At 33.6% G+C, this 15,070-nt stretch overlaps 1 protein-coding gene across 1 annotated transcript in view; it reads left to right on the top strand.

Moving 5' to 3' along the window:
- LOC145677726 (uncharacterized) overlaps positions 1-15,070 on the top strand; it is a 448,147-nt gene extending 433,077 nt beyond the window's left edge. Inside the window, exon 13 of the mRNA XM_081748121.1 lies at positions 13,963-15,070. Coding sequence (XP_081604247.1) covers positions 13,963-14,115 — 153 coding nt within the window. The 3' untranslated portion in view covers positions 14,116-15,070. The remainder of the gene's footprint in view (positions 1-13,962) is intronic.

The raw sequence follows: 15,070 nt of genomic DNA, 5'->3' as shown, positions 1-15,070 counted from the left end.
GAAATGAAAAAAAAAAATAGTAATATAGAAGCTATGGTTCTGAAATTTAGCATATAGGCATCTAAGACATTAGGCTACAATATCACCCATTATCCATCCCAGCTCAAGTATTTTAAATATGACGGGGACAATAATTATTGAACCTTCCTCGTATATATATAAATTATTTTATTTAATGTAATTCAAAATATAACAGTAACAAACCTAAAATAATATTGTATTTATGGAAATTAAACAAAACTCACAGTAAGATGGACAATAATGTTTATTTTGTACACTTCCGCTTTATTTATATTTAAAAAGTTTTCTGTTGTTTCTTTTTTTAAATTGTATAGTCCTTGATCAGATATTCAATCATTATTATTATTATCAATCATTACTTCTATCCTTACTATTATTATTTTTACTTTCCCGAAGGAGATTGTTTTTGTGGAAGTGTATATGTGTTTTCTCCATTGATGTTGTGAAGAAAGTATTCAAATTTTACAGACTGTGTACAAAGTTACTCTGCTTTTATTTAGGCTATGTGGGGGGTCCCTTTCGAGTTCGTGATTCTTAACAGATGCCTGCAATCTCTGAGTGTTATTATTATTATATATAGCCTTTGGCTAGCTGGGGAATTCGCTCCCAAACTCCCGCATTTGCTCGGCCTACGGCCTCGCACCTCTCATATCCCTAACATGTCTCTAATCTTAAGAGATTTCGAGATATGACCATCTTATTATAACAATTGCAACCCTACCCTTCATCTTCTTTCTTCTTCCCTTTTAAGGGAAACATTAACAAATGCTTTAAAATGTCTTATTATTTTTTAATTAAAAACTTAAGTACCATTTTTTACGTCTAACCGTAACGGATTTCGAGATAACATTATCTTATTTTGACAATTTTAATCCCCATGCTTTCTTTTTCTTTTTCCTCTGCAAAGGGAATATCTAGAAACGCTAAAACAAGTTTTAATTACTATTTTTAATGAAAAGTGTAAATACTGAAATTCATGTCTCCAACCGTAACGAATATCGGTATATGGTCACCTTATTTTAACAATAAAAACTTCCACTCATTTTTTAAATTGCCTTTTAGTTCCCTTCTACGGAAAATATCAAAAACATTAGACACGTCTTTAATTATTTTAAATTGAAAGTCTAAATGCCAAATTTCATGTCTCTAATCTTACAGGATTACGAGATAATGTTACTTTTTATAACAATTGTAACCCCATCCTTTCTCTCCCCTTCGAGAGCAAATATCAAACGTTTCTGATTACTTTAAGTGAGAAGTCAGTATACCAATTGTAATGTCCCTATCTTCCAGAGATTCGGAGAAGTGGACATTTTACTTGCCAGCCCCATTTCCCCGTTGCTAGTCAAATTTCCAAGAATTCTTCCTTAGTGGTACCTTACATCAGAAAATCTATGCTCTGCCAAAATTTCAAAGTTTCTACTTTAAGTGGTTTGACCTGGACATTGATCAGTCAGTCATAACTTTTTCCTTTATATATAAAGATATTTATATGTATTTTTTTTTATCATTTAATGTTGGGACTCCTTTTGCAGAACGTGGTTCAGCTGTACCATTTGCAGTATTGTACCATATGACCCATTGACCATGGTAAATTAGACTATGAAACATTTCTGTTGCCTTATCTTGGTGCCTTAAGCACATTCTCGGTCCTGACATCATAGTAAATGAAGCAGAGTCTTATCTAAACTAAACTAATCTGAACTGTCTAATCTAAACTAAACTAATCTAAAGTAATTTAAACTAATCTAACCTTGTAATTCCTTGAACCGTTTGCGATAAATTCCATAGTTTTCAAGCCCCGCAGTGCCTTTTACATCGTCTTCATATTTCACATTTTAGATGGAGGCATTTTCTAAACTCTGAAAGGAGGCGTTTCTCGACCTATCTTTATTAGAAATTTTTTTTTTGTTTGATATAAGGAATCACCTCCCGGATTTTGATCACTAAATTTCTAAACAAGCTGTACACTCCAAAGTTATTAAACTGTATTTTCCATGTCCCAGATGTGTTGCAAAATATGTCATAACTTTGTTTTCAAAGTGTTTGACAAGAAGTGTTTCAAATACGTTCTGGAAAACACTGTTTTGAAAATTAACGATCTTTTTAGAAGTAAAATTAAAATCTTTAAGTTTTACGTCCCATGGTTTGTCGGCTAGGCTAAAGGAGACGGCGATGAGAAATTAATAAAATGCTGAAATGAAGAAAGTGGGAAGAAACGGAAGGACCCCGAGGAAACTCACGCACATGGTGTATGTCCACCACAAAGCTTACTTGGCGAGAGCGGGGATCGAACCAAGGACCCCATGGACCAGTGGTGAACGCTCTACCACTGAGCCACCGCGGCCCCAATTTTTCTTAAGATACGCATAGAACAATTTTTTAAACGCTTTTTTTGACTTATTTTCTCCATAAAATCTGTTACAGAAGTGTTTAAGCACTGTTTTATTTTCTTACAATGTAACGAATATTATCTTTAAGCCTTTTCCACTATCACCACTGTTTAGAGTTGAAATTGATCAAGAAAGAGAGGTCAAATTCTCATTCCCAACATCTTAAGAAAATATATTCATTTGATTTTGATGCAATACAGCCATAAGCGGAGTTAGGAATTGTCTGCTAGGGGGCAGACCTGGGAACAACCATGGCATTTTTATTTTTATTATCTTACAGGTAGAATTTTTATTTCTGTCAAAAAGTTGGGGGACAAGATAACTCCGCCTATGAATACAGCACACGTTTTATTTGTGGCTATCCCCACTGTTTGAGACTGGAATTGACTGAGAATAAGGAGTAGAGTTACCAAGCTTTTTTTTTTTTTTTTTTTAAAAAAAAAGTACCACGATAAATTTCGTTAAAATGGTCCTAAGTTGAAAATACTGCAAAGCTATGCAGTAGATTCATCCCCATGTTTAAAAAACTGTTTTCAACTTCCTTAAAAATTAGCCAATTTTTTTGAAGCAAATATATTTTACTTGAATGTTCCCAATGAAACTTATCACTTGAAGTTTAAATCAATCTGCAGAAAGAGTTGAATTAACCCTATCTTTAAAAAAAAAAAAAAAATGTTTTCAATTTTTTATGAAGAGTGGCATGTGCTTTCTTTGAACCTTTCCAATTAGATTTTTGCTTGTGGTTGATATTACCCAGGTAATTAGGAGCAAGAGACCGAATTAGCTTGATTTTTCAAAATGCACTAAAAATCTATTTTCGTCAACATGGAACGTGGAGGCTTAAGAATTATAGAAGTTTATCCCCAATACTAATAATAACAGAAATAATGAGACGGAATAACACAACATTCCAACTATGTCTTTTCTAATTTGCACGAACTTTTTCTTTTTCAAAAACTACGTGTCGTTTCAAGTATATTGTTAAGAATAAAAAGAAAAATCTAGGTCAAACTTTATATATATATATATATCGGCAGTCGCTAATTAAAGTTGCTGCTGAAGAGTCGTGATAACTCTTGAAACTCAATTATTAACACACCAAGCGTAGCGTAGAAGAAACGAAAAGAATACTTAAAATTCACCTGCCATCATTTGCAGTTATGAATATAAACAAGCTAATAATGGCTTTCTGTGATGGCACCACAACAAAATCCAATCAAGAAGTGCTTGAACCTTGTACTTCGTACAATCTTCGTTTTCACTATAAAGAAGTTCTGGCATTACAAATCAACTCCAATACCTAACAGCATAACTTTACTTAACGTTGCTATATTTGACTTATATAGACAAATTGAATCCGAGTTCTATTAATAAATCAGGATCTAGGATCTTATAACGTATAATTTATTTAACAGAAAGTTAAATCCTAATAACACATTTATTACAGCATATGTGATCGCCTAGCTACTAGAAACTTAACTAACTACACTATCATTTTTTAAATTATTATTTTAGAACTAAATAAATACAATTTACTGGTCTTTAACTTTGTTCTTACACCTACAGGATTTTAATGCAAATAAATTTTTATCAATATTTTCAGTGTTTTTATATACTCGAACACATTATTTATTAAGTGCACAAAATTTTGTATTAATCAGTGTGTGAAGAATTGTAATGTTTTCTGTCTTCAACTTATCTCTTTAAAGATCCTTATACTTCGGGCCGTCGAACAGTATAGGTTAAAATCGAGTTTAATTAAAAGCTTTAATTGTTTACATGTAATGTATTTTATTTAGATTTGCTCACCAACCACCAGAAACTCCATACCATCATGGTGGATCACTATGTGTTCTCGGTGCTATGCTAAACGCTGCTTGAATAATGCGGCGTTGCCAGATAGTGTTGAGTGTTTACTGATACCAGATAATTAAGGAAGTAATCGTGGAACTCTGCTTGGATACTTACTGGAGAAATTAGTTTTTGACCCTTACCGCAATTGACAGCTAAGTTCCGCTTCTCGAACTGCAACGCTAAAATTCAGGAATTTTCTTATTGTGATTACCACAGTAAACGTACAAATTTGGCAACAACGCATTATGGTGTTCTGAGCAAGTTTCTTCTCAAAATCTATTTCCTTAAATGTAATTTAATATTTAAATAAAATGTAAAACATAACACGAAAAACGGTGAAACAATATATATATTTCGTAATAACATAGTTACTTTAAAATACTTTACACATACAAATAAACATTTCATAAAACTGAGCACTTCTAGTAAGTTCTAACACTAAGTGCCATCTTGTGTGCTCATTGTAAAATGGATCAAGTTTTTTTTTCTTTTATTTGTTACTTTTTTCGATATCAGAAGACACAACCAAATGAATCAGTGTCGTGTTGTAGCTGAAACATAATTCTATCTTATAGTACAATATTTATATGTAACGTTTCATTGCGAGTGGTTACGGGAATGAGCTAAAATATGTACTGACTTCCGGGTGGTGATACACTTTATACTATTATTCAAACACTTACTTCACTATACATAGCATTATGTTGCTTTAAAGCGATACCAAAGGCAGAGGCGGATCTAGAATATAAGAACTGGGGGGCAGCCAGAACCCAGACTATGATAGGTATATCATAAGCTTACCTATATATCTATATATCATAAGCTTACCTATATATCTATATATCATAAGCTTACCTATATATCTATATATCATAAGCTTACCTATAGGTATATCAAAGCCTTATTATAATAGGCAAATCATTTTAATTTGAAATCAGTTGAAGCGCTTCGTTAACAGAGAACTAGAAATAAAAAATGAATAATTCCTTTCACCAGTTACAGTTAGACATAATGTATGCAATTAATAAAAAATGTAATAATTTACAGGTGAGGTAGCTAATCAGATTAGTAACAAGACATTGCGCTTTTTTATGTATGGCAAAGGTTGTAATTAACATTCAAGTTAGAAATTGTCACAGAAAATAAATGTTGAATATACGAAACAATATTAATGTTGTCCTAGAAGTATCTTGTGAACTTCTATTGGTAGAAAACTATTTTTGTCACTTAAAAAACTACCGCAGGCTAGATCCACCACTGACCGCAGGTAACGGCATCTACAAGCGTCGTTGCAGACAATAGTGCTATCTATTAGCGACATATTGTTAGAATTGAAATTCAAGCCAATACGTGTAAGTAGAGAACAGTAATCAATAAATAAAATTTTATACATAATTTACAAAGAAAAACATAATCATAAATTTATATTGCTTTTATTAATCTGAAGATTATATAATTATCGTAGATTTGAATCAATAGTCAAGTCATGTAGGGTAGGTTTAAAGCAGGGAATACTCACCGGGGGTTCAGTAAATTCGGGTCCCGATAGACTGCAAAACGTTGCAAACATTTTGAAGCTTTCTCGTAGATAGGCCTATATGGTTAGTAAAACACGTTGTCGTCATGGGATAGTAGGGTTCAGATTCCACATCAAACAGTACATCTACATCATGGGGTTGTAAATGAATGGTCGAACGAATTATTTACTTGCTTCTTGAAATGATCAAAATAAAAATGCATACTTGAATTTTAATAATTCATGACGATATTATCGTGTCTCTATTTTACAAGTTAATAGATTATTATAAACATACGAGGAATAAATACTATTTAGTTTTTTCGCTATTACTTAGTTTTTGTATCCATGTCAAATTACAATGTTAATAAGTATATATGTGAATAGGTTGGTAACAGAATGATTTTTACAGAATCAACAGAGAAATTTAATTTGAATAAATAGGTTGATCAATGTTAGCCACATCAATTCTTTTCCACTACTTGACTAGCTTCATGAATTCTTTGTGCTGAATAAAATACTTAAAATTAAGTTCAATAATCATATGTGTAAGACTTATAATGATATATGATTAAAGAATGGTTTATTTATTATTTTCCTCATAATATTTGTGCCTCACAACAGAATTTAAAGAATACTTTAAAAATGAAAAAACTAGTAGAGATTCCAAAACCGGAGAGAGGTATTTTTGGCGGGGTCAGGCCGATATAACTTCCTTCTTGTATGGATAAACCCCAAGAAGTAACGCTTTGAAATGCGAGCAGTGTTCCTTTCAGACAAACCCTCCCACTTCACTCCTCCCCCCCCCAACAGAGCTATAAATATAATATAATATAAATTATCATTACATATCGTGTACGTCCTTTAACAAATAGTGTCCTATTACAACTCCTACGTGTTTTGAAATGGCCACCTCCTGCCCGGGACAAAACGTTTTATAAGAAAACTTGAATGCGAGTATAATTGAAACACTAATAAATATTAATGAGTCTAAGTCAATGAATCACTCTGACTACATAGGATGTACTGACAAGCGTGTGGAGAATGTAGGCATTTAACATATTCTCAAATAAAAGAAAATGAAATCGTTAAGTTTTACGTCCCACACTTATGTCGACTAGGCTAAAGAAGACGGGGACAATGAGAAATGAATTAAATAATGGAATTAAAAGAGTAGGGGGAAACGGGAGAACCTCGGAAAACCCCGTACACGGTGTTTGTCCACTAGAAAGCTCATTTGACGCAATTAACATATTCTCAGTCGTTATGCATATTTTAATGTTTTTTTTTTATCTATCTCATGTTAGTTTTCAACGTATAATTTATTTACGCCAAATAAATTAAAAGCACATAGCATTAAGCAAAATAATGTGCCAGAGAAGTGAAAAACATGTCCTGTAGCAGTGAATTTCATCATTCAAGTTCAATGACAATGAACAAAGAATTCGTGTTTTATCAATATTTCAACAACTTTTTTGCCTTCACTTTGTTTCTTCTTTTTCCTTCCACGAATTACTTTTTAAATACCTTTTTTTTGTGCGTTAGTTTTCTTCCAGAAGAACCCTTGTTTGACATAATGGGATGTCAGCATGTTTGAAAAGAAATGCATTTATGGATCTGAGCATTTACAAGAGAAGACAACTAGCGAGTTCACTCAAACAATCACTCAGATGGTTTAGCCAATTTTGGAAATCGATAACCTAAAACATTTTCGGCAAGTTAAAGAGAGAGAGAGAGAATACAGAGTGGAATCCAATAACCACTGGGTCGAAACTAGTTCGATGCGCTCTGTTATGTGAAAATGGGGGAGATGGTGAAGAGGAACCAAATGTGGGGGGAAAGATATTCCTTTAACTGAAACTCTGATCTACCGTCACTCAAAGTGCTCTCAATCATTGACTCTTTTCTCAATGTTTCCATCTAATATTTACTTTTACTCCCGATTTGATTGTTTTAGAAGTTGCAAACATGATTGGGATTAATTCGTTTCTATAGTAGTATTCGTATCCTAATTCGTATTCTATTTTGTAGCATGTAATGAATTGCCTTCTTATATATATTATCTTCATTAGTTGATACCTCTCTCTGTCACAAATCTTCAATATCCGCAACATCCATAAAGTATGGAAAAATAAGAGCATCGTAATTGAAGTGTGTGATTGACGAAAAATGCTATTTATAAAACTCAGTGTAATTCTAGTGAACAAATAGAATAACTTGAAATGGAAACAATCTCAACAAGCGTATACCATTGTGAAATTTTATACCTTAGTTCTGTATGTTTTATTGTGATCTCTAGATGAGTATTGTTGATTCTATTCCATGCCATAAATATTTTGCCCCAACGAATTTCCAATCTTTTTACAGTTTCTTCCCACTTTAACATCGTTCCACGGAATATTTCATTATCATCCATTTGCATTTTATTGTCCTTTTGAGTCGAATGGCATATTGTGCGACGTTAAATGTTCGTACCTTATCCTGCATTCTTGTTTTAATGGTAATTAATTCTATAGCAATTGATTTATTAAAATAATAATTGAGGAAGAGCAAATTCAACAGCTCTCTCAATTCTATTATATTTGTTGTCTCTACATTTTCTGTGTGTCGGAGAAGGTAACAATGACTTAGTGGTAGACAGCTAAGCGAGGGAGCGAGGATTACCTGGTTCAGCTTTAGTCCAAATTATTTTTTGATAGACAGCACTCCAGATTCTCCGTTATCTTCATTTCATCATCATTCACTTGAAATCAACGGCGCCGATTTCTTTATAACTTTGAGAGGGCACAAACGTACACAGGATTTTTTTTTTTTCATGGAAAGGGACAAAAGGCCGAGCCAAAGTGAAGTTGTGAATACACGTATGTCTTAATGCATATGGTACATCGTGTAAAGGAACAATTATTTACTCCTATTGCATAATTTCATTAACTAGTAAATATATGAAATACTGTAATGTGTGAATAAGCATATCTAATATATGTTAACATGTGTTTTGAAAAACCAAACCCTTATCGCTAATCCAACGGAGAGAAATTTTCCCGTTTTGTCCCTGCTGCTGACGCTCATGTGTTCAGGCATGTGTTTTGTTGTTGAATTTTCAAACAATGATCCAACCAAATGTATCCAAATATATGAGTGCACATGAAAACTTGGTGGGCAAGCCCCCTAGGATCTGCGGCAATGTTTGAATTATCATCCTTCTACTTTTCCTACGAGCATATATTTGGGTCTTAAACTAATATATTTCTCTCTGTTTCCACGATTCATGTCTTACAGCACATGCTATGTTTTATTTATTTCTTGTTCAATAACATCGATATAGAAGTTTTGTACATAAATAGTATATATACGTACATTGAGAGTGATTGTTCATTTTGTTTATTTTTAAAAAGAAGGAAATAGCCTATATATTTAGTCAGGATGCACTTAAATCATAAAATGTACTTAAATCAATAAATATACAAATAGAGCTTAATGAGACTTTTCACTTTATATTTTCTGAATATTATTTCGATAAGACTCAAGAGTGTCTAGAAAGGGGGACACCGGATCGCACAGACCTTTAATATTGCAAGCACTGCTTCTGCAAACCACGATACACTACTGCTACTTAAATAGAATTAGTATTATAATATTGCACTCAAGAAATTCCGGCTGAGTTAATTTTAGCTGGAGGCGAAAAATTGTGGAACAAGATACACAAACTCATTCTCCTTATCTGGAACAAGGAAGAATTGCCACAAGAGTGGAAAGAGTCAATCATTGTTCCAATTCACAAGAAAGGCGACAAAACTGACTGTAATAATTATCGAGGCATTTCTCTTCTGTCAACATCCTATAAAATCCTTTCAAATATTCTGTTAGCAAGATTGACCCCATACGCAGATGAAATTATTGGAGATTATCAGTGCGGATTTAGACGAAATCGATCAACTATCGACCAAATATTTACCATTTGCCAAATACTCGAAAAGAAGTGGGAATACAATACCCCGGTACATCAACTATTTATTGATTTCAGAAAGGCTTACGACTCGGTTAGGAGAGAAACATTATACAACGATAATCATTCCGTTGTATCAGTCTAACATCATTCAAATATATTGTCAAACCAGAATATATTTGTTCCTCACGAAACAACTCATAATTTTTGTGTGAAAAAATACAAGGCGAAACAAAGCTCTATAATAGAAACAAATATACTTCTCGAGACGAGAAAAAAGCTATTATTACAACTTTATTCTTATTATCATTACACCAGAGTTGCTGATCAACAAACCTCTGAGATGTTTGATTTTGGAACTTGAAATTTTATACAAATGTTTTTAAACCAAAGCTTTGGGAAAGACAGATATTTCGAAATTCGATGGCTAAGAATGTAGAAAAAAGTTAAAGATTTTCTGCCTTTTATCTGATTTCCAAAATCATACTGCAAATAGAATGGGAATCTGTGAAATATAATCCCTAAGGGGAATTTTGTCTTTTTCTTTTAAGTATTCTTACAAGTTTATTTTAAAAAGTTGTACGTAAAGACAAGAAGTAAGAAACATTGATGTCTGCAGTGACACAGGACTTAATTAGCTACTTTTATTCGTAACTTATTTAGCAACCATTATCGATAAAGTACAGACGTAATTGTACTTGTATAATTATTTCTACCGCTCTGGTCACAAAAAGTGCGATTGCCTACCCGGGACTAAGTCCAAAAAGTTGAACGTAGATCGTTACGTCGCTCAGATCTCCTTAGAAGGGAAATTTTTCTTCCATTCTATTACAGAACAACGCCACTCATGCACACCTTTCCCCGTCAGGGCGAGCCATTCAATCTGTTGGCTACGTGCTTGCACAATCTATCCCAATATTAATATGTAGTGTTACTAAATTTTAAACCTCAAGTTTACACTTTGTTTCAAAACATGGGATCAAAATTATCATGAGATGCATGAATTTCTATATACTGTCTTATGTGAACTGTGGAACTAACCAAGTAGCGTTTCCAATATGGCTAGGATCAAACATGTTAAACGCCAATTGAAACAAATGCAACATATCCAATCCCTCAGCGTTCACATCGACAATAGGACGGCTGACAGACTTGCCTCTGAACCTTTGTCTTTGCACCATAATATGAAACGTCTCAATCTCCAACAACATCAGTTTATCTCTCATGTCTCCACCTCGGCTGGACAATAGCTCACTGTTAAAGATGCGCCGTACGAGTATTTTCAGGAGTATTAGACGGCGTTGTATTCATTACTCGCAGGCAATACATTAGTATCACCCTTTTTCCTTATCAATATCCCATCCTGTTGATCCGCACAATACTGCACCTCTTTAGTTTCGCTCATCTCTAAAATACAGACAATCGTCTACCAAGTTAAACGAAGTACGACTCCCAGGAAAGATGATATCACGTATCACTTTTTCTCACTATTTTTATACTGATCGATCCAATACTCCGTGGATTATTCAACTACCTATTGCAAGGTTCCCAGTCTATCAACATGCTGACATTATTATTTTACTACTCAAAGGTGGCAATATATCAAACGTGGAGAACTATCGCCCGATCATGCTTCTGAACACAGATTACAATTTTTTACCGAACTTTTACTATATAATATTAAATAGGTTATATTTCTGTACATCTGATCCACTTAAACGACGTTACATTCCTCCCATAACATTCACACCTCGCTTGCGACCATTCGCGACTTCCTTTCTTATGCCTGATTTCTATCTCTTCCTGTAGGAGTTCTTGTATGCAATTTTCGAAACACCCTCGACACAGTGCTACTAACTAACTAACTCTATGGACTATGGAGCCCAAACATTCAATCTCGCATTCACAAAATATCTCCATTGACTTCTGTCCTTAGGCAATTGGATTCAGTTTCTACTTTAAATTCCTATTTCTGTGAATCCATCTTAATATTATCCTCCGATCTGCACCTAGGTCATCCTAACGGTCGTTTCCCGATTGGATTTCCAGCCAAAACTTTGAAAATGTTCCTATTTTCTTCTATCCTGGCTACAAAATCTGCCCACCTCAGCCTTCTAGACTTAATTACCTTAACAATATTTAGTAAACGGTATAAATTATGCAGTTCCTCGTTATGGCATTTCTACCATTCCCCATTCCCGTTCCTCTTGAGTCCGGATATTGGTTTCAGGATTTTCTTCTCAAATACGTTCAGTCTACGTTCTTCTCTGATTAAGAGACTATGTTTCGCAACCATACAACACAACAAGCATGATTATCATTTTATGTTTTAAGCTTCAAGTTCCTCGACAGAATTCGCGACGACAAAAGATTTTGAACTGAATAATAACATGAATTCCTGCTTTTAGTCGACATTTTAATTTCTTCTTGAATATAGTTTTGGTCTGTTAATATTGATCCTAGACATTTGAAAGTATTCACTTTATCAAAAGTATTGCAGTATTATTATCCCGACGAACTTTCATGTATTTAGTTTTCTCTGTATTTTCTTCTAAACCCGTGTCCCTGGAAGCGTTAATTAAAACCTCTACATTTCTCTCCACTGTTCTCCTATCATTCTGTAATAAATTTACATTATCAGCATATGCCATAATCTGGTGAATACCATTAAGCTCTAGACCCTGTTTCATCTCTTTGATTTTCCTTATACGTACTTCAGAATAACATTAAATAATAATGGTAACAGCATCTTCTTGTTTCAGGCAATTCTTGACGTGAGAGCCCGTGGACAATCATTTTCCTACTTGGACCTTACTTTGGGATTCGTTTGAACATATATTAATTAGTCTAACGATACAGAACAGTACCATTATTTGCTTAAGGTGTTACAAGTTTATCACTTCCCTCCTCAGATACTCACCATTTTGCACTACTTTATCATGATGGTACTTCCCAATTACAAATCAATTACTATCTTCTCCCACTTTTCGCTATTCATAAAGTAGTCCGACAAGATTGCGCTCTCTCTTGTATATTATTTTGTCTTACGCTATATCCTTTACTTCATAGTTTCCAGCACCCCCTGCAGCGGTTCTCCGTAGTTTTCATCAATTAATAGCCATTTCGTATATGGACGATTTAACGCTTCTCTGCACCACCTCTTCTTAACTTGTTTCAACGTTATGAAAAGTGTGAAGCTTTTCCCTAGCGAGTGGTTTGCAACTGAATCTGCACAAAACGTCTCTTTTGATGGTCAATAACTTTCAGACCTTGTTCCCAGGGACGTTTTACCTTCCCTGATTTGCACGACACACATACACCCACACACACAGAGTCATTTTAGACGTCCGATTTCAGGTTCCGTTCCACTCTTCTTACAACCATATTTGGCAGCCATTACGCAAAGTTCTGCGTATGAACTTAGCAACGAGCTACTTACATACTTTTATTGTAGTTCAACGCATTCAATATTTGGATATTTACATTAAGTCCAAACTCTGGTTTCTAGCTCGTCTTCTTGCACTTCCCGAGAAATATGCACGTCAAATTGATTTATTTGGTTGCTTCATAATGAAAAATCTACATGTTTCGCGTGCAACGACGTGTGTTATATCTTCCATCTGCTGGTTTTTACCCTGTTGACTTCAGTAGGTTTTTCATAAATTACTCCTAGTTTTGGCTCCAAGGAAGATAACTGGACAAAGATGTGTTTTGGGGACAATCGAATTGACAGTGAAACAATTAGTAAATTGTGTGAAGCAAATGGTCAATAATTGTAATCTGTTTGTGATTACGATATTTTCCCTACTTCCATTACTTATTTCATCACCCTAGATTAAAAATATAAATAATATATCACATTTGCGACTTAAAATTACCGCCATTTTCCCTATTGTACCTATTTTGTTTGCCTACAACTAAATTATCATATGCATACTGCAATATTATTGTTCAATTTACACACCTGACTGTCGCAGAAATGCAAGGTGGAAAGGCAAACCTAAAGGAAATTCCCAAGGATCTACAGTCATTTGATCGAACTTAGTCTATGGAAGCCAGTTTCTCTTTTTGTGACCAGAACTATACAATTTAGGTTTATTGTAAAACAAATGACCCTACAAGTAAATTTGCATTATATATTTTTTTTATCCATGTAAGTATTTGTACCCATCCAGTTTTATGTTTCTTGAACAACAACAATAATGAAATTATTCTTTCTTTCTTTCTTCTAGGAATTGTATACATGGGACAAAGGGAACCAGTTAACATATCCTGTAAGATGGAACGAAGTTGAAGATCCGTCGGCCAAGGAAGATAAAACAGAATCGGATGCAAATGCTCACGTACAAACCGGAGTGAAAATCGACAAGTTTAGTGGTCACTGAGATTTATTAAATAACAGAATTGATAACTTAAATTACAAACTACGTAATTAACACATCATTAATAACAACAAAAAAATGTACGGGAATCGCAGTATCATAAACGTAAGATACAAGAGAGAAAATTATTATACGTATGGCTTAATTGGCAAGAACTTTGTTTTGTTTGCTAATTAATGCTTTCTTTTTAACACAACGGAAAGTAGTAATTGACATCTCTTGACTACAAATAGCAAACTTATTAGTTCAACATTTTAAAACTTCATTCAGTTTGCTCTCAGTGATTTTGCACAAAGTCGCAAATAGTTTTACAGCTCACAAATAATCTGGGCGGAGATGAGGAAACGAAGCTGGAGGGGAGAGTCCAATCAGGACAAAGAAACCTTGAATATTTCTCTCCGCCTATACAAAACATGCCTAATTTGTGAATAACGGAAGGAAGTTTCCTTGTAATTACCAAGGACGAGGTCCAAAATATGGTTATAAAAATATAATATATTCATAAAAGAAGTGCCTGTAAAAACTGTTAAGATTTTTTTTTCGGAGACATTTCACAGCATAATTAAGTGTATAGTGTCATACCTGTAGCGTTAAGTGTTATATTATTACCAAATATTCAAATTTCTTTTATTTTCTATGCAACATTGCTGTAAAAGAATTACGTATATATAAATTTATATAAGTGCTAATTAATAATACTGCTTTTTAGTAGTAACTGAAAACCGTGCATAAGACAATAGTGCAGCTGCAGAATTTTAATAATGATTTTTTTAAAAGATGTAGATTGGCCTAAATATGAATATTTACATATATTTTACTCTTTGATAATGGCACAGAAAATAAGTGAGACATGAAATCCTAACTTTAGTTTTACAAATTTCAAAAAAGCTAAATTGTAAATCATTATTTACACTTTTTACTAATAAAAACTATTCTACAAAAAGAGTATGTATGTGTG

The sequence above is a fragment of the Thermobia domestica genome, chromosome 2, assembly GCF_964235325.1.
Source record: "Thermobia domestica chromosome 2, izTheDome1.hap1.1, whole genome shotgun sequence".
In the NCBI taxonomy this organism is placed as follows: domain Eukaryota; kingdom Metazoa; phylum Arthropoda; class Insecta; order Zygentoma; family Lepismatidae; genus Thermobia; species Thermobia domestica.
This window is presented reverse-complemented; position numbering and strand designations above follow the sequence as displayed.